This window comes from Kogia breviceps, chromosome 19 (assembly GCF_026419965.1).
Source record: "Kogia breviceps isolate mKogBre1 chromosome 19, mKogBre1 haplotype 1, whole genome shotgun sequence".
In the NCBI taxonomy this organism is placed as follows: domain Eukaryota; kingdom Metazoa; phylum Chordata; class Mammalia; order Artiodactyla; family Physeteridae; genus Kogia; species Kogia breviceps.
The window spans coordinates 10372728-10390128 of record NC_081328.1 but is presented as its reverse complement, the minus strand read 5'-3'; the positions used below and the strand labels follow the sequence as shown (position 1 = coordinate 10390128).

The window sequence follows — 17401 nt, the reverse complement described above, 5'->3', positions numbered from 1 at the left end:
CCCTCATGAAACTACTAAAATGAAAAAAGTGAATAAGCCAACAAAGGAGATGAAATGGAATAATTAAAAGTACTAAATTAGTCTTTAAAAAAAGAAAAAGGAGAAAAGGCAACAAAGACCAGAGGGAACAAATATAAAACAAAAAGCTACATCAATAATTACAGAAAACATAAATTGTCTAAACATCCCAAGTAAAAGGCATAAATTATTAGGATTTAAAAAAACCCCAACCAAGATCCAACTATAATACTAACAGCAAATCTACTTTAAATAAAAAGACACAAATAGGTTGGAAAAAGATGCACCATCGTGTGTGTGTGTGTGTGTGTGTGTGGTACGCGGGCCTCTCACTGTTGTGGCCTCTCCCGTTGTGGAGCACAGGCTCCGGACGCGCAGGCTCAGCGGCCATGGCTCCGGGACCCAGCCGCTCCGCGGCATGTGGGACCTTCCTGGACCAGGGCACGAACCCGCATCCCCTGCATCGGCAGGCGGACTCTCAACCACTGCACCACCAGGGAAGCCCAAGATGCACCATCTTAACAATAATCAAAAGAAAGCTAGAGCAGCTATATTAATATCAAATAGATAGATTTCAGAGCAAAGAACATTACCAGAGATAAGGTTATTTCATAATGATAAAGGGGCCAATTTATCAAGAAGCCATGATGATGCTAAATGTTTCTGCACTTAATAACAGAGCTTCAAAATAATAATGTTTTTGGAGTCGCACAGGAATGAGAGTGCTCTGTAGAATTCCGTAAAATGCTACTTCTGTCTCTCTTCCTTTTCTATTTTTAGTATGATCCACTATGCTCATTGTAAATTAAATTTAAGGACACTAGACCTACCTTCATTTGGTTATCAAAAGAAACCATTCTAGGAGGCAGTCAAAAGTGCTTGCTAGCACCTCTGCTCCTGTCCAAATTACTTTTGGCTTCTATGGACTTGTTTTTCCATCTGTACCACGAAGGTCAACCATTTGGAAAAAAAGTTTTTAAACGGTGAACTGTTTCTCCAGCCTAACAGCTTGTGGAACCCCCTAGAGGCTGGGTCAAGTACCAGCTATGCTGGGATGGGAGCAGCAGTAAGAATGGAGGAACCGGAATCCTGGGAGATCTAGATGGGCCATTGACCCAAATACCTTGCTGGCTGGGCTCCTGACTCTTTCCATGGCTCATGTGATCTGGGGAAAGAGTGTTGTAGTAACAGAATTCTTTCAAGTATTTTCAACACGGCTGATAGAAAATACATATGCTGAACTTCGTAAGCTGCCCTCAGCTTACATATAAATGAATGGATTATGAGAATGACAGGTGCTGACAGGTACTTAGTTTTTCCGAACTAACCTGGTTGGCAACAACTGAAGGCAGGTCATGGCTACTAACTACCTAGGTCAGTAAGTCTAACAGATTAGTAGATGGAGCCATGCGACGCCTTCCTGGCTGGGAATAGAGGGACAGCACTGCTCTTCATTCTTCACTGCACACACGTTGGGCTAGCGATTGTATACCATGTCACAGATACAAAAGCACCCGCGCTCCTTTGGAGCTTCCAAGACAAAGTGGGAAGGATGACGACACACAGTATGGGTAGCACACATTTAACAATATGCAGCAGGTACCTTAAACATTATGACATATAAGCTCCTTTAACATACAGGATCATTTTAAAGCTGTGGAATCTGATATACAGTATATATGACAAGAATCTTGTCACATCCTTTTTTTCATGTCTCTTGTCTTTTTTGACACTTCCTTGCTCTGTGTATATCTCTTTGGATTTCAGTTTGGAAATATGAGTAAATGAAACCGGGAGGAAGAAACCTAGGTAAAAACCCTTCTTATGAAACAAGTGTAACAAAAAGAAAGAGCTACCAGAATCCTACATCCTTCCAAGAGAATCAATCATCTAGAAACCAAGTCTTTGGCTTTTTCACAGTGACCTTCCAACCATTTTTCCAGGTATGACTAAGAAGGGGGTTAGGAGCACTTAATGCAGAAAGGTCTAGAAGGATATACACCAAGTTGCTGACATGAATTATTTCCAGAGGATGGAAATGGAAAGGGACAAATTACTAAATTTTTCTTTACACATCTTGAATTATTTAATTTGTTACATTAAGCACCTATTGCTTTGGAATGAAAACACTGATAAGGAACATGGTTAAAGAAAAGTAACTACTTTGTCCACTTAAAAAACTTGAGTGTATATAATGCATGCGGTCTTTCACATTAAAAAGAATGAGTAAGTTCACCAATGTCTTTCACATTAAAAAGAATGAGTAAGTTCACCAATGCACGCGGTCCGTCACATTAAGAATGAATAAGCTCACCAAAGACTGAAATTCCGAAGTCTAATCGTTAGTCTACAGCAGAAGTTTTATGAGGCAGAAGCATTAGGGTAGCCTCTGGGGTTTTCTAACGTTCCCCTGGACTGAGCCCCTATCCGCCTGGGAGGCCCAGTGCACTCCCCTGTAATTAAACGAGGTAGAGCACAGTACCTGCCAACAGAGAGTACTCTACCTCACAAGGAGGTCCCACAAAATCAAGGTCTTTACATCTTGCTAGATGGGACGGCCTTTCCTCCTGGGATAAATATCATACATTGTTGAAAGCAGGGATGTAAGGTCTCCTCGAAAAGCCACATTATCTCTCCCCTCTGACAGTTCCTGCCCTGACATTTGACAGAGACCACTATCTCTAAACCTTTTCCCATAGCAAATCTGTCATGAAGTGGGGTGCTTCCCCCAATGCACCATGCTCTAGCTTTTCAAACTGCTAGAATCTTCAGGGTTTTTCAATGTTGGTACTATATTGACATTTTGGGCCAAGTGATTCTTTGTCGTCGGGGCTGGGGTGGCGGATGACCTTGCACACTGTAGGATGTGTAGCGGCATCCCTGGTCTCCACCCACTAGATGCCAGTAGCATCCAACCCCCACAGTTGTGACAACAATGCCTCCAGACATTGCTAAGTGTCCCCTGCCGGGAAAACTGCCTCCAGTCGAGAACCACTGTTATACATCAGTTCAGTTGTTCAGCCATCCCATGAGAACCTGGGACACTGATAGCCATGCAACAACCTCCAAAACACCCCCCCCCCCACAAAACCCCCCAAAAAGTTCTGAACCTTTAAGAACCCTCTTCCCAGGATCAGTGTAATGTTGCCAGTGAAAGTCAGGTTTTCAGAAGCATTTGTCTCACATTTTAGTGCAAACTTTCTCCCTTATTGGTGGCTACCAAAGGGCTACAGGCAAGGACAAGTTAGGTAGGTCAAGCCAGACCCTGCGGGGGTGAGACGGGAGAATAGGTGTTTAGCCAGCTCGTGCTCCCTGATGAACAAGAGCTCTAATCCATTCATGGGCATAAAATGAGCGAGACAGACTCGCAGATGATTGTCACTCAGTCCCCTGGCTTTAAATACCATCTATGGACTGATGACCCTATATTTTATATTTCCAATCCTCACCTTTCTCATGGCAGCCAGCCTCTTGCAGTCAAGTCCACTTGGGTATTTGATAGGCACCTGAAACTCAATATGGCCAAAATGGAGCTGATTTTTCCTCCTAAACCGATCCTCCCCTAGTATTTCTCAGCCTAGTAAATGGCACCACCATATACCAAACTGCTCAAGCCAAAACTCAGAAGTCATCCTTCATTCTTCTATTCCTCTTTCCCTCACCTTCCATATCCATCACTCATGTCAGCTCCGCTTCCAGAACACATCCCTAATCTGCGCTCTTTTCTCTAGCTCCACTTCTGCCACCCTAGTATGAGCCACTATCATCTCTTACTGGACCACTTTATTAGCTTCCTAACTAACTAGTTAGTTAGGAAGCTAATAGTTAGTTAGTTTATTAGCTTCCTAACTAGTTCCTGTTTCCTCTCTGGTCCCCTACACAACAGGGTTTCTCAACCTCACACGACTGACATTTTGGACTAATAAGGGTGTTCGTCCAAACGTAGTTCCCTTTTCTTGGGGGAGGGGGGCTGTCTTGGGCACTGTAGGATGCCTAGCAGCATCCCTGGTCTCCACTCACTAGATGCCAGGAGCAACTGCCCGCCCCCCTGTGGTGACAAACAAAAAAAAGTCTCTAGACATTGCCAAATGTCCCTTGGGGGATAGAAATCACCCCTGAGAACCACTGTCCTACATCCTACACACAGGAACCAGGATATTTTTAAAATGCAAAATGCATCATGTCATTCTCCTGCTGAAAACCCTCCAGCGTCTTCCCATTGACCTTAGAATAAAACCCAAGCTCCTTATTGTGGCTTTCAAGACCCTCTATGAACTGGCCACTGCCTGCTTCTCTAACATCCTCTCTTCCATACTACGCTCTCCCTCTCTAAGCTCCAACCACACTGGTCTTTTTTCTGCTCCTTGAACAGTCCAAGCTTGCTCCCCTTCACCCCTTGGACTTGGCTGATTCCTCTCCCTAAAATGCACTCTCTCCAGACCTTTGCATGGCTCATTGTTCACTATACAAGTCACAGATCAAATGCTAACCAGCAAGGCCTTCCCTGACCATCCCATCAAAAGAAGCCCCTTACATTCTCGATCACATTACCTGTTTATTTCCTTCATAGTGCTAATCACAATACAAAACTCTTGTTTTGTCATTTGTTGTCTGCCTTTTCACTAGAGTGTAAGCTCCCCAAGAGCCAGGAACCTGTTTGCCTTGTTCACTGTTATAGCCCAAATGCTAAAATAACACCTGGCACAGAGTAGGTGCTCAATAAATATTCCTCCCCTGTACCTCCTCAAATCACAGGTCAGGTTTCCTTTCTAAGATTATTCTTGACTGTTGATATAGTTTCACTTTGAGCTACATTTGACCTATGTTAAAATGTGTGTGGCTCGGGCTACCATGCACAAGGGCTTGGCATAAAGAAAATAACAATTTTGAAACATAAACACAGGCCAACTAATTAATTAAGGAAACTCTGTTCCTTGCCCCTCAGGTTCGCTGCAGGCATATAATCATTCCACTGGTCATGACTTTCAGTTTGCTCCTTGTCCCTAAATTTGAAGCAGCAAAGGTCGTTCAGGGGCTAAGAATCCAAAACTCACCTGCCTCAGAGGTTCAAACAGCCTGTTTGTCCATCATCTCAATATATACAATATCTAAGGCCCGAAAACTTTTTGTGTGGGGTTCAAGTTAAAGTAGTTCACTGGGTCAAAGGCAGGAAAGGATGGTCCAGGGTGCAGCAGGGTCAATGAAAGTTGGCTGAGTCCCGAAACCGCAGCTTGGCTCTTTCTCAAATAGACTTGTGGTGTGTTTCCAGGAAACCAAAGATGATCGGTCCACCTGGCAGCAGGCTGGCTGCGAACTGGAGGCAATTCTGCCCTGGCCAAGGGCCATGGCCCTCTCGTGGCCCCGAGGAAGGAAGCATTTCATAGGGCCTTTTGGACATTTTGGCGAGCGGCCGGCTGCTCCCGCCGCGGCGGGCTCTCCACGCGGTGCAGAGACGTCTCCACCCGCAGAGACGAGGCCCTGACGCGGCGGGAGGCCGTCTCCCTGCGCTGCGAGGCGGTTTCCACGTGCTGGTAGGACACCTCGAAGACGCGAGGGAGCCGTTTCCCAGAGGGGGAGACGGAGCGCCCCTCGCTGCGGCGCTGGGTAGTCTCCACCTGCCGGGAAGACCTCCGCACCTGACGGGAGGTCGTCTCCACTTGGTGGGACGAGGTCTCCACGCGGACCGTCGCCGTCTCCTCGTAGCGGGCGGACTCAGCCCGGGGCGGAGAGGGCTTTCCCCCAAGGGGTGAGGCCATCTTACGGGGGGTAACGGAACCAAGCAGGCCTCGCGAGGCCCCATTGCCTCACGCTCCTCGACGGGTTACGTCACACAGTGAGGAGTGACATCACATGGCACTGTGACGCAGGCACAGCGGTAGCCGAGGATTCCACGACACAGGGACGTGCAGGAACAGTGGTCCTGGCGGGGGCTGGTGACGGCCCCTCTGAAACCCTGGGTTAGTCCCCACGCTAGGTCAGACACCGCATCACCCCCTAGCCTGTCAGGAGCCCGCGCGGACGGAGGAGGGACTGGGCCGGGCAGGGCCTGGGATGGGCGGAGCCGCCCGCCCCCGCGCGAAGCTCTGCCCGCCCCCCGCATCCCACACTGCACCGCGGCAGGAAGTGGGAGCTGCGGCTTCCGGCCCTTCTCCCGCCACTCCCGGCGTTCGCGGTGTCTGGCTGCTGGCTGCTGAGCTTCTTTGCTGGTGATGGCAACAGCCGTCGCCATGGAGACAGGTGAGTGGCGCTCCGAGCCGTGCGTTTTGGCAAATAGAACTATCCTGGGCCCAGACACCTGCTCCCGCTTCCCCGGGTTCGCCTTCCAGGCCTAACTCCCCGCAAGGTGATTGCTCGGACCGGGAGGGGCGAGGGCTCTTCTAGCGTTTGGAAGAGCGAAGGTAGTTTGGCCTTTTCAGAGTTTGTTTTGTTGGTATATCCTTTCTCCTCACTTGTTATTCAGACACCGACCCCACCGGCTTCCGGCGAGGCTAAAGGAGGGATTTTGGATCATAAACCGCTTCCTCGATTTGTGTTCTGCGTCTTAAATGAGCTTGTATAAGTTTAAAATATCGTCGACAAACTCGTGTATTATTTTGCCACTGACGCGTCTCACCGAAGCACGCGTTCCCTGATCTTGCGTTCTCGCCGTGGTCTCTTTCAGCTTACATTCTGAACTTTTCTTGATAGGTTTAGCGTTTGCTTTGTTTTTGCTTAGCTTAATCACTTAACAACTTGTAACGCATTATTAAAATAAGGCAAGGCACAGTTACCGCGACTTACCGCAACAGTGGTCAATGTTAAAATCCCAACATAGTGGCTCACGAGTGATAAATGTTCTGCCCCGTGTGTGATCCTGTTTTATTTGATAACTTGTCTTTAACATTAGAGAATTCATTCATTCCTGATTAAACATTCCTTTTAATCAGGGCTTTGCTTTCCTTTGACTTCTAAGGAAGGTTTTTCTCCTCCTTCGCCCAATTTAGGAAAACCTTCACATGCCCTTCTTTATGTAGAAGCGTATCTCATCATTAGTCAGGTTTCTTTACTGCTGTTTTCTTTCTACAAATCAGTATTGTATATGGTGATGTTTATTTTGGATGATTTTTGCTATCTTCTCTCCTAGATGATGCTGGAAATCGACTTCGGTTTCAATTGGAGTTGGAATTTGTGCAGTGTTTAGCCAACCCAAATTACCTTAATTGTAAGTTGTTGAGCACCTCATTGAATTGAGTAGCTATTTATAATTTCTGATAGAAGAGTTGCAATTCATAGTTCCAATTCATAGTTGGCCCTTTGTATCCTCGGATTCAACTGCAGTTGGTTGAATCTTCCCATATGGAAGATGACAATACTGTCATTGTGCTATGTTATTTTATGTGAGACTTGAGCATCTGTGGGTTTTGGTGTCTGTGGGGTCTCTTAGAACCAGTCCCCTGTGGATTTGAGGGATGACTTTAGTATCTACTTTTGTACATGATCAATTGAACAGAATTATTGCTACGCTTATATTGGTATATATATAATTGAGCAAACGGGGACTTATGTTGTGAATTCAGTGAGTGTTGGTGGTGGGGATGTTATGTAAGTAAATTCTTTACTTTTATGTTAGGAGTCACAAATCAGTAGTCCAAGGATTGATTTGCTCTACAGGTGTATTTTTTTTTTTTTTATGCCTTTCAGTTCTTGCCCAAAGAGGTTACTTCAAAGACAAAGCTTTTGTTAATTATCTTAAGTACTTGCTTTACTGGAAAGAACCAGAATATGCCAAGTATCTAAAGTAAGTTTAATTTTTATAGTCCTAAATATGTGTGTACTTTATTATACTCCAAAGCACTGATATTTAATAGACTTCTTAGTTTCACATTGGAAAAAATACAGTTTTGAATCTCTGCACTTCTTTTAGTTGTCTCCATTTTAGTACGAGACCCACTGATCTCTAACTTAATTTGGATTATTTCAGTGATATACTCACTAGTATCCCTGCTTTCTCACCACCATCCCCCGCCCCCAAGCCAAACAAAGCAGAACCATTTTCTACACAGAAGCCAACTTGGTATCTTAAAAATAGAAATCACAACATTCCATTAGAACTCCAGTTGCTTCTCATTGCATGCAGAGGAAAATCTAGTCTCTTTTCTCAAGCTAAAGACCTGTATGATCTGGCCCTGTCTTGTCTGACCTTACCTTGTACCACTCACTCCATCTCACCGGGTTTCTGACCCCAAGGAACCCATAGTCTAGATATGCAATGACATAGCCATAGCCTGAACATGAAAGACCATAGAAAGGGGTACTTACTTGTAAGGAAGGTTTTCAGGAGGAGGTAGCCTTACCTGAGTCTTAGTAGCTGCTTATTTTATTTATATATTTTACATAATAAATATATGTATTTATTATTCAAGTTGTGCAATAGATACTTTCGTTTTAAGGCTTATGAATTGCAAGGAGCATACTATAATCATGAACTTGTTCCTTTTTTTAAAAAAATTCTGCTAATTTGCAGTAGTGCTATAGCTTGCTTTAAAAAAAAAAAAAAAATGTATTGATTCATTTGGCTGCACCAGGTCTTAGTTGAGGCATGCAGGATCTAGTTCCCTGACCAGGGATCGAACCCAGGCCCCCTGCATTGGGAGTGCGGAGTCTTAACCACTGGACTGCCAGGGAAGTCCCTGAACTTATTCCTTTCTTTTTTTTTTTTTTTTTTTTTTTTTTTTTTTTTTTTTTTTTTTTTTTGCGGTACGCGGGCCTCTCACTGCTGTGGTCTCCCGTTGTGGAGCACAGGCTCCGGACACGCAGGCTCAGCGGCCATGGCCCAGGGGCCCAGCCGCTCCGCGGCATGTGGGATCCTCCCGGACCGGGGCATGAACCCGCGTCCCCTGCATCGGCAGGCGGACTCCCAACCACTGTGCCACCAGGGAAGCCGAAACTTATTCCTTTTTAATGGTAAAAAAGAAACTGTGAACTCCCACCTGTGCTTTGTCTTAACTAGGTAATCAAAAAGCAGTGGTGAAACTTTTAGCCTTTTTTTTTCCTAAACAAACAGAAGTTTGAGAGGAAAATGTTTCAAACTTGTACTCCCACTTTTCTGATCTGTGTCTCATAACAAGGAGGATGTATGAAGCCCACATCCTCCTGTAGCTTACAGGACCCTTGGCACCCTTACTGGCCTTTTATAAAGAACTACTTATTCATTTAATAATCCAGAGAAAAGACTTTTTTTTATTAGATTGCAACATGTTGTATGTATGTAGACTTAGAGACTCAGTGTTGGACACTGAGCCCTAGACACCATCAAGTTCAGTTTCACCCACAACATTGCTGAGATGGTCATCTACATGCTGGCTGGAGGTTTCCAGTGAGCACATACTACTACATTCAGGGGCAACCAATTCCATTGTTAGCTAGATGCTAGAAAGTTCTTCCTTGTATTATAATATGATATACCTCCATGTAACTTCAACCCCTGTTGAGTTTTGTCCCTGAATTAATCCAGAACCAATCTATGGCCTCTTGAGGAACAGCCATTCAGATATTTAAACTCAAGAGAGGTTGCAAATTAACCCATTTCATTTCTGCACAAGGTTTTCATTTAATAGTTGCCAACATTTGAAGATTAGAAAGTTTCATATTTTAATCCAGATTTCTAGCCAGTCTTTCAAATTCTGGAGGATCTGGTAACCCTAGGTCTTTGTTCTCTCAGGTCAGCCACTTGGCTAGAGCAGAGGAGCAGCTGCCTCTTCTAGACAGTTTCCACCATTTCACTAATAGCCACGACTTGCAACTATAATTTATCTTACATCTTTTTTTCTCACCTACCTTCAGCCATTTCTCATGTGCCCACCTTTGGATATTTTCAACTTATGCCTTATGTTTTTCAGTCAAGAGCTAAACACAGGCCTTCAGATGTCAGGGTACAGTGGACCAAATAGCTTTTTTTTCTTCATATGGACATTATACTTCTATTTGTTCAACTTAAGTTTACATTACCTTTTTGGTGGGGGCAGGGAATGAGGGGGCAAGGATTCATATTGTTGAATTGCTGGGAGCTTTATGTCAGCTAAAATCTTTCAGTTCTTATTTTCATCAATGCCATTAGTTTAGTTCTCCATTTATTAATTTATTTTTAAAAAATGTAATTGCAGAACTTTCCTTTTGTACCTCTTCTATTTCATCTTGTTGGATAATGCTATAATTGTAGCCTATTAACATATTTATAATTCCTTATTTTGTCATGTAATGTATTCTGAGTATTGTGTCTACAAGTCTGAATAATGATCACTGTGTGTCTGAGTTCCAGTTACTAAATGCTACATGAAGACCATTCTCTTGGTCGTCACATTAACTTACTTTACAGTTGAAGAAACTAAACCTTAAGGGAGTTTAAGTACCTTGTTTGAGGCCACCCAGCTGGAGAATGGCAGAGCTGGTTTCAAACCTAGGTCTTTTTAACTACCAACAATGTTCTCATGAAAAGGAAATAGCCAGGGTAGGTGTGAGTAGGGCTTTCCAGGCTTAGCTGCTGACAATTACAAGCAAGTGTGTATCTTTGGAGTATAGGAAGCAAATGTGTAATAAGGACAACATAGTGTAGGGCCCTGCTACTCAATGTGGTCCTCAGACCAGCAGCATTGGTATCACTTGGGAGTTTGTTAGAAGTGCGGTCCTCAGGCTCCACCCCAGACTTCCTGAATCAGAGTCTGCATTTTAAGAAGTGATTCATGTGTGCATTAAAATTTGAGAAGCACTGCTGTAGTGTCCTGTCCCCAAACGTTAGTCATTTGTATACTACCTGTACAATTTTGGCTCTATCTGTGCACTCCCTATAAGACTTACTGTTTCTTAATTGACTCATTAAAGTTTTATGTCTTATCTATTTGAAATAATTTTACTTAAAAACAAATGGAAAAACAGTAAGAATTCCTGTATATTCTTCCCCCAGATATTCTAAATGCAAACCTCTTACATAATCATAGTACAGTGATCAAAATCCGAACATTAACATTGATATCTGATCTTGTTATCTAACCAGCAGACCTCACTCACATTTTGCCAGCTGTCTCACTAATGTCTTGTGTCTGGGGCAGTGTCCAGTCTAGGCTCAGATGCTGCATTTTGTTGTCATGTCTTAGTCTCCATTAATCTGAGTTCATCAGTCTTTTTATTTCCCCCCCATAAGTGTGACACAGAAGTGGTATATTAGCAGTCATAGGATGTCAATTTGTCCCTCTACTGGTGATATTAATTTTGGTCACTTGGTTGAGATGGTGGCTGCCAGTTTTCTCTGTATCAAGTTACTATTTTTCCTTTTGTATTTAATACATATTTTGTGAGGGAATACTTTGAGACTATATAAATATCTTGTTTCATATTTCATTCTTTTGCCTAACTTTAGCATCTGTGAAAGATACTTGCTTGAAACAATTTTTACTGTGGTGATTTTCTAATTCCATCGTTCTTTATTCATTCATTAGTTGGTATTCAGTTGTAAGGAAGGTACATTTCCTTGTTCCTGATTTATTCATTTAAAAAGGTTACATCAATATGGACTCTTGGATTCTTTATCTTGTGGGTTATAATTATGTATCTTCTTGATCCCAGATATAGCCAGTGGGAGCCCCTTCACATTGGCTCCTGAGTACTTCTGACATATCCCTATAATTTTTTGAGCATTTTTCTTTCTGGCACTACATAATATTCTAGGCTCATCTTGTACTTTCCCTCTGTTAGCCTTAGAATCAGCCATGTCTCCAACCAACCTTGGATAATTCTATATAAAACCCATGATCTGGGCACTCTGTGCTGATTGGTGTCATTGCTTCTAGGCCCTCTCAACACACAAAGCTAGAAATTGTGTGTGTGTGTATATAAATATCTATTTCTATATCTCTGTGTGTGGTGTGTGTGTATATATATATAAAAAGCCATGAGTTCATACTGATGTTTTCAATTCCAAGAGCCAGAAATTTGGCTTTCTATCTACAGCATATTTACTTACGTATTTGCTCAACCTTAGAGTATATGTACTTAATTTCAAAATTGTTATATCCCTATGGAAAACTAGAATACAACATTTGTGCTTAGTTCTTTCTGAGATTGACTCAGTTTTAAAATAAAAGTTGTCTTATTGTTTATGGAAAACCAGTTGGTATTAATTAAACACATAATTAATTACTAAAATAAAAAGTGTTCCTGAGTCTCACCTTGGAAACCACCAGAAGAGAATAGCATGTTTGTCCCCCAATGTTGACTCTGTTTACCAGTTACTGTGTGGTCTTAGGCAAGTTATTTAATCTTTCTGAACTTAAGTTTTCTCACTTTTGAAAATGTTGCTGACTTTTGATGCATAAGCAGGAAAAAAAAGAACTGTACTACCGGAGTATAGTAAATTAATGTTACAGAAATGGTAGGCTGCAAGATCGTTTTTAGGTCACTGAACTAGAGCGTGGTATTACTATGTTATGTCGATCATTAACTTATAAACTTAACCCCAGGTACCCTCAGTGTTTACACATGTTAGAACTGCTCCAATATGAACACTTCCGTAAGGAGTTGGTGAATGCTCAATGCGCGAAATTTATTGATGAGCAGCAAATTCTGCACTGGCAGCACTATTCTCGGAAGCGGATGCGCCTTCAGCAAGCCCTGGCGGAGCAGCAACAGCAAAATAACACATCAGGAAAATGAACAGTTGGATCCAGACCAGGCTCTTAAGACGTGGATATATTGCTTTTGTACAGTGAAGACAAAAAAGGACTCATCCTACGTACCTTTATTGTGGTAGCACCTAGAACCGTTAGTGTGCTATTTAATTGAACTACTTCTTGTTAATAGATTATTTCTGTTAAACCAGAATTGTTTTACTTTGATTTCCCTGTGGATTTGTAAGCTTTTATTAGTATTTAACACAGTCAGCTGAGTAAGAATAGAAATGTTAGGTGTTTCAGACCAATTTAAGGCAGCGGGGGCGAGGTAAGGGGAGGGGCACCGAATATCCCAAACTCTAAGTTGAGCTCTGTTTTCATGTACAGTGGGGCCTGGGACAAGTCTGTCTCCTGGAACCCTGCTGTCCCTCAGATCAGCTATCCTGCCCTTCATGTACGGAGTGAGAGTGACCTCTTTACGTCAGACAGCAGGAACCGCATAAAGATTCTTAAATTCTGCAGGGCAGGAGACATACCTGTATCACCAGTTGCTTTGCAAGAGAGCTTTAAGGAAGAATCATTGGTATGTCACTGACCTAGGAATGGCAGGGAGAAGATTGGTGGTTAACTACTAATTGGACTCTTGACCTTAAGACTAGAACACAGTTGAGGAGCCTCAAATATTTGTGCTCATTTGGGAAAGCTGACCTTTATTTGGCAGATACCACAAACCAGGCACAATGTTAAGTGCTCAGTTGCATTCTCATTTTATCCTCAGAATGGTCCATGTTCATAAAGGAGGAAACTGAGGTTTAGACAGGTTAATGGTTACACAGCTAGTAAGTGATAATCAATGAGACTGACTCACAGGCTGGAGTCCTTCCCATCACTAGGTTATACGGTCTCTGACCTCTCTGCCACCCGCCTCATCCCAAGTAGTGAAGCATACTCAGACAGCTGTAACAAAACTGCCAGCATTAAGCAGAGGCTGGATTAGATGTGCTGTGCTTCCCTTCAGTGGTTAGGTTAAGTTCTACATTCTAAAGGGAAAGAAGGAGTTTTTGGAATAACAGTTCTTTGTAAATTCGTGGAATTTAAGGTAAAAGATCCTAACTCCTTTAGAGATTTGGAAGCTGTCTAGTGCACTATTAGGGGCTTTGAGGTATTTCGGTCGTCTCCAATAATAGCTTCCTTTGTGCTATTACTGCCACTCCTGAAGAGTTATTTTACCTATGGTAGCTTAAAAATACCCATCTATTAAAGCAAACTGAGGGTTCATGAGCATTTTAATAGCATTCTCTATTGTTTAGACATGTACCAATTTTTTACATCATTTATTTACTTATTGCTAACATGAATTCAAAGCAAGTATGTAGATTCTTTTATACTAGAGCAAATCAGGAAATAAAGACACAATTGCCATCATCAAATCTTAATCTTCGGAGAACAACATCTCCACGAGCTTGGCCTGAAGACACTCAGATTCTACCAGTTTTTGAGGCTGTAAGAGAATAACAGTCATATCTTAACCCACAGCTACAAAAATGTTATTAGGAGGGGAATGAGTTGTTCTACCTTGAGTGACCCAAGTCTTGGAACAGAGAAATTATGCTACTTAGAAATTATTAATTGTAACAAGCTTTATGAAATAGTTAAGATATTTACCTTAAAGTGAATCATTAAAATACTTGGCTCCGTGGACTAAAACAGGAGACAGGAAGCCCAGTGTCACCCCTTCCCTTTAACTCTTTAATTTAGAATCCCAGGGCCACGACTAAACTAGAGGACATGCCCTTTCTTTTCATCCAGAATTACGGATTAAGTCGAAAACAACTATTGATGCCACTGTTTTAAGGAGTTGTGTGTTAACCAACTTTCTTCAACAGTGCTTAAAGAATTTTTTTTTTTTGCGGTACGCGGGCCTCTCACTGCTGTGGCCTCTCCCGTTGCGGAGCGCAGGCTTGGCGGCCATGGCTCACGGGCCCAGCCGCTCCGCAGCATGTGGGATCTTCTCGGACCGGGGCACGAACCCGTGTCCCCTGCTTCGGCAGGCGGACTCTCAACCACTGCACCACCAGGGAAGCCCACAGAATTTTAAAATAACAATGGCTTTTAAAAGGCATGAAAAAACCCCTAATATTTGCATTATTAATAACTTATTGGGATAGGCCATAGGGATGGACAGCCATGTGTATTTTGAATACATTCTGAAGAGCAATGTGATATTTGGGATGAAATGTCAAGATCTTTTCAAATTTGAATCCAGAACAAGTTAAAAGAGTTTTGATAGGGTGAACTGTATCCCCAACACAGTTAAAGAAAGATACTCACTGTTCCATATTTAAGTAGTGTAGGCACTGCAGTTAATTTCAACTTTTTCCTGAAGTCATTATTTGGATCTTTCCAACTATTTCAGAAGGAGAAAGTGATCATGAAAAACATTTACTTGGTTTCTTACATTCTGCTTGGTATTTGATATATTCCCACTTTCAGTCTTTCAGTAATCATTGTTTTTGTTGTAAACATTTAAAAACCTTGACGTCTACGACATATATTCTCCTGTGCAAAGTTTTCATTTAAGTGAATATATACTAAGATATAAAATAAATGTAAAGACAAGTTCTGAACTAACATCAGGCCAAATTATTGAATTACCCTTACCTAATACAAACGGCTGAACATTCGAATTTTTAATTTGTATTTAATATCTTCTAATTGCTTGACTTATCCGACTGTACCTTAGAACTCGGAACCTGAATCATAAGACCCTTCCCGCCTAAATTTGCAAGAGTCTAGTGCATGTCTGGGAAATAGAGTACGCATTGCCACTTACTAAGGTTTTTCTCCTACTTGGCAGTAGATGAACACACATCCTTCACCAACATGCTTCAGCCCCTCTCGTACGACCGGTTCAGCTTTTTAAAAAGTTGATAGAAATAATTACCAACTTTACAATCAGGCACTGATGAACAGCGTCCCCCTCCCCTCCCCTCCCCTCCCCTCCTCTCCCCTCAGTCTCGGTAAGTACTCAGACTTTATCCTGCAGTTAACTGAGGAGATTAACAGAAGTCACGTGTTTTTTTTTTTTTCTGATTTTGAGAGCCACTTTAAGGGTAAGGACCCCACTCTCAGTCCTGATTTGTCCCCAGGCCACAGCGCCCAGAACAGTGAAAGACAAATATTTGCTGACTTATCATAAGGAGACCAAGTCACGTCTCCTGTAAGACACTAATCACATTGGGGAAGTGAAAAGTTCTAATGGACTAGATTCCAAGATTACCTGGGTCGAATGGCAGAAGAGCACTCTTGGCGGGGCGGGAAGGACTTAATAGGAGGAGAGTCGGGAACAGGGTAGGAAAAGGCAAGGTGAGAGCTCAGATCGCCCTGCGGGACTCCGGGAGCAAGACTCCCTCCGCTTCCTCTCCACCCTACTCTCTAGCCATAGCCTCGGCCTTCCTGCCATTTCCTCTGGGCTGCAGCCCCCGAATCCCGGCCTCACCCTGCACGCAGTCGGGGCACCAGCTTTTGCCTTCGGCGTCCTTAGAACCAGAAAAATAGGCGAAAATGGTCTTGCCACTGTGCTGCTCCACCGCCTGCATGAACTCCACGTAGCCGTACACGCTCACCTCTTCGTAGCGGGCCATCGGGAGAGCGTGCCTCGGCAAGCTAGAGGTGTCTTGGGTTCGGCTGCCGCTGGGAGGAGCTCCATGGGGGGTGGGGCGAAGCTGTTTCCGGGTGGGCGGGGAGCTGGGCAGGGCCTGAGGGAGCAAACCTTGCTCTGAGGTGCTACGGGAGCCTCTGACGGCCAGAACTCCTCTGCACCGTCTTTCTGTTCTCTCTTCTCAGGTCTCTCAGTGCTGACTGCACCCCGAAACCCCGGCTTCTGCCCCTGTCTGGTCCCGGCCCCAGCCCCATGTGCAGTGGCTGCAAAACCTGCCGCCACGCAGCCCCTGGACCCTTAGGTGGCTCCAAAGCCTTAACGGCTCCCAAGCCGCCCTGCGCCCGTTGCCATGGCGACTGGGCGAGCGGCCGGAAGGGAGGCCTAGTTGTGGCCCCCAGCCCGCTTTCTGGTAGGCGCGCCGCGCCCCAGACCAGGTGGGCTCTGGCCGGAGCTGGGGGGATTGTGGGAAGCTGCGTTAGGAGTCATGGATCTGCGGGAGAGGAGACTTTGACCCAGCGCAGATCCTGCCGATCGTCGGGCCTAATTACCTTTTCTCCTGCCGAGGCTTTAGTGGGGCCCCGGGACCGGGGGGCGGGCGTCCGGGACTGGGCGGGGGTAGGGGGCTGGAGCCGAGTGTGTGAGTGCGTGTGTGGAGCCGCCCTGGGAGCCGGTGCTGAGACAGAAAGTGCCGCGGGGCTGCGTTGGGAAGGCGGGAGTCGTCCAGGAGCGATGAGTGGGGCGGCTGGCCCAGGGGTCTTGCCGGGGCTGCGCGGGGGCGAGCTAGCGACGGAGAGGCCGGGCCGCTGCGTGGGGCCCAGCAGGTCCGGGCGCGGAGTCCGGCGGCCGCGGGAGAAGAGACGGGGTGCAGGGACGTCCCGAGGCCGTGGAGGGAGGCGCCGGGCGAGGTCCTCGGTGCGGGAGACGCGCTGTGTGAGTGCGGAAAGGCTGCAGGACTGTCGGCGGCCATGGGGGAGAAGACCTGCAGCGGGGACAGCCCAGGCCGCCGGGGCGAACGAGGCTGCGGGGACACCTGGCACGGCAGGCTCGATGGAGGCTGCAAGGGACCTTGGGACTGTGTGGG

The 17401-nt window shown here is 44.7% G+C and overlaps 4 protein-coding genes across 4 annotated transcripts in view; 1 reads left to right on the top strand and 3 right to left on the bottom strand.

The window, feature by feature from the left end:
• The window catches only part of XAF1 (XIAP associated factor 1), an 80769-nt gene extending 75641 nt beyond the window's left edge, over positions 1-5128 (bottom strand). The window contains exon 1 of the transcript XR_010838374.1: positions 5073-5128. The gene's annotated coding sequence lies outside the window, so the exon portion shown is untranslated. The remainder of the gene's footprint in view (positions 1-5072) is intronic.
• A 268-nt stretch (positions 5129-5396) lies between these two features.
• C19H17orf100 (chromosome 19 C17orf100 homolog) lies at positions 5397-5774 on the bottom strand. The gene has a single exon (XM_059046837.2). It carries the CDS (start codon positions 5772-5774, stop codon positions 5397-5399), a length of 378 nt encoding a protein of 125 aa, XP_058902820.1.
• A 134-nt stretch (positions 5775-5908) lies between these two features.
• MED31 (mediator complex subunit 31) lies at positions 5909-15290 on the top strand. The gene is made up of 4 exons (XM_059046672.2): positions 5909-6255; positions 7142-7219; positions 7699-7795; positions 12510-15290. The coding sequence occupies exons 1-4, from the start codon at positions 6228-6230 to the stop codon at positions 12700-12702; spliced, it is 396 nt and encodes a 131-aa protein (XP_058902655.1). The 5' UTR covers positions 5909-6227; the 3' UTR covers positions 12703-15290.
• On the bottom strand, positions 13928-17399 carry TXNDC17 (thioredoxin domain containing 17). Its single transcript, XM_059046839.2, has 5 exons — positions 16869-17399; positions 16159-16417; positions 15493-15574; positions 14991-15066; positions 13928-14160 (listed from the first exon to the last, which is right to left on the bottom strand). The coding sequence occupies exons 2-5, from the start codon at positions 16301-16303 to the stop codon at positions 14092-14094; spliced, it is 372 nt and encodes a 123-aa protein (XP_058902822.1). The 5' UTR covers positions 16304-16417; positions 16869-17399; the 3' UTR covers positions 13928-14091.
• Between the last annotated feature and the right edge of the window lie 2 nt (positions 17400-17401).

Excerpts from the sequence above, each read along its gene's own strand:
- MED31 (XM_059046672.2), top strand. The coding sequence starts at position 6,228 with ATGGCAACAGCCGTCGCCATGGAGACAG. Across the intron at positions 6,256-7,141 it reads AGCCGTCGCCATGGAGACAG|ATGATGCTGGAAATCGACTT; the intron begins GTGAGTGGCGCT and ends CTTCTCTCCTAG. Across the intron at positions 7,796-12,509 it reads GAATATGCCAAGTATCTAAA|GTACCCTCAGTGTTTACACA; the intron begins GTAAGTTTAATT and ends ACTTAACCCCAG.
- C19H17orf100 (XM_059046837.2), bottom strand. The coding sequence starts at position 5,774 with ATGGCCTCACCCCTTGGGGGAAAGCCCTCTCCGCCCCGGGCTGAGTCC.
- TXNDC17 (XM_059046839.2), bottom strand. The coding sequence starts at position 16,303 with ATGGCCCGCTACGAAGAGGTGAGCGTGTACGGCTACGTGGAGTTCATG. Across the intron at positions 15,067-15,492 it reads CAAGTAGGAGAAAAACCTTA|TTGGAAAGATCCAAATAATG; the intron begins GTAAGTGGCAAT and ends CTTCTGAAATAG. Across the intron at positions 14,161-14,990 it reads CACTACTTAAATATGGAACA|CCTCAAAAACTGGTAGAATC; the intron begins GTGAGTATCTTT and ends ATTCTCTTACAG.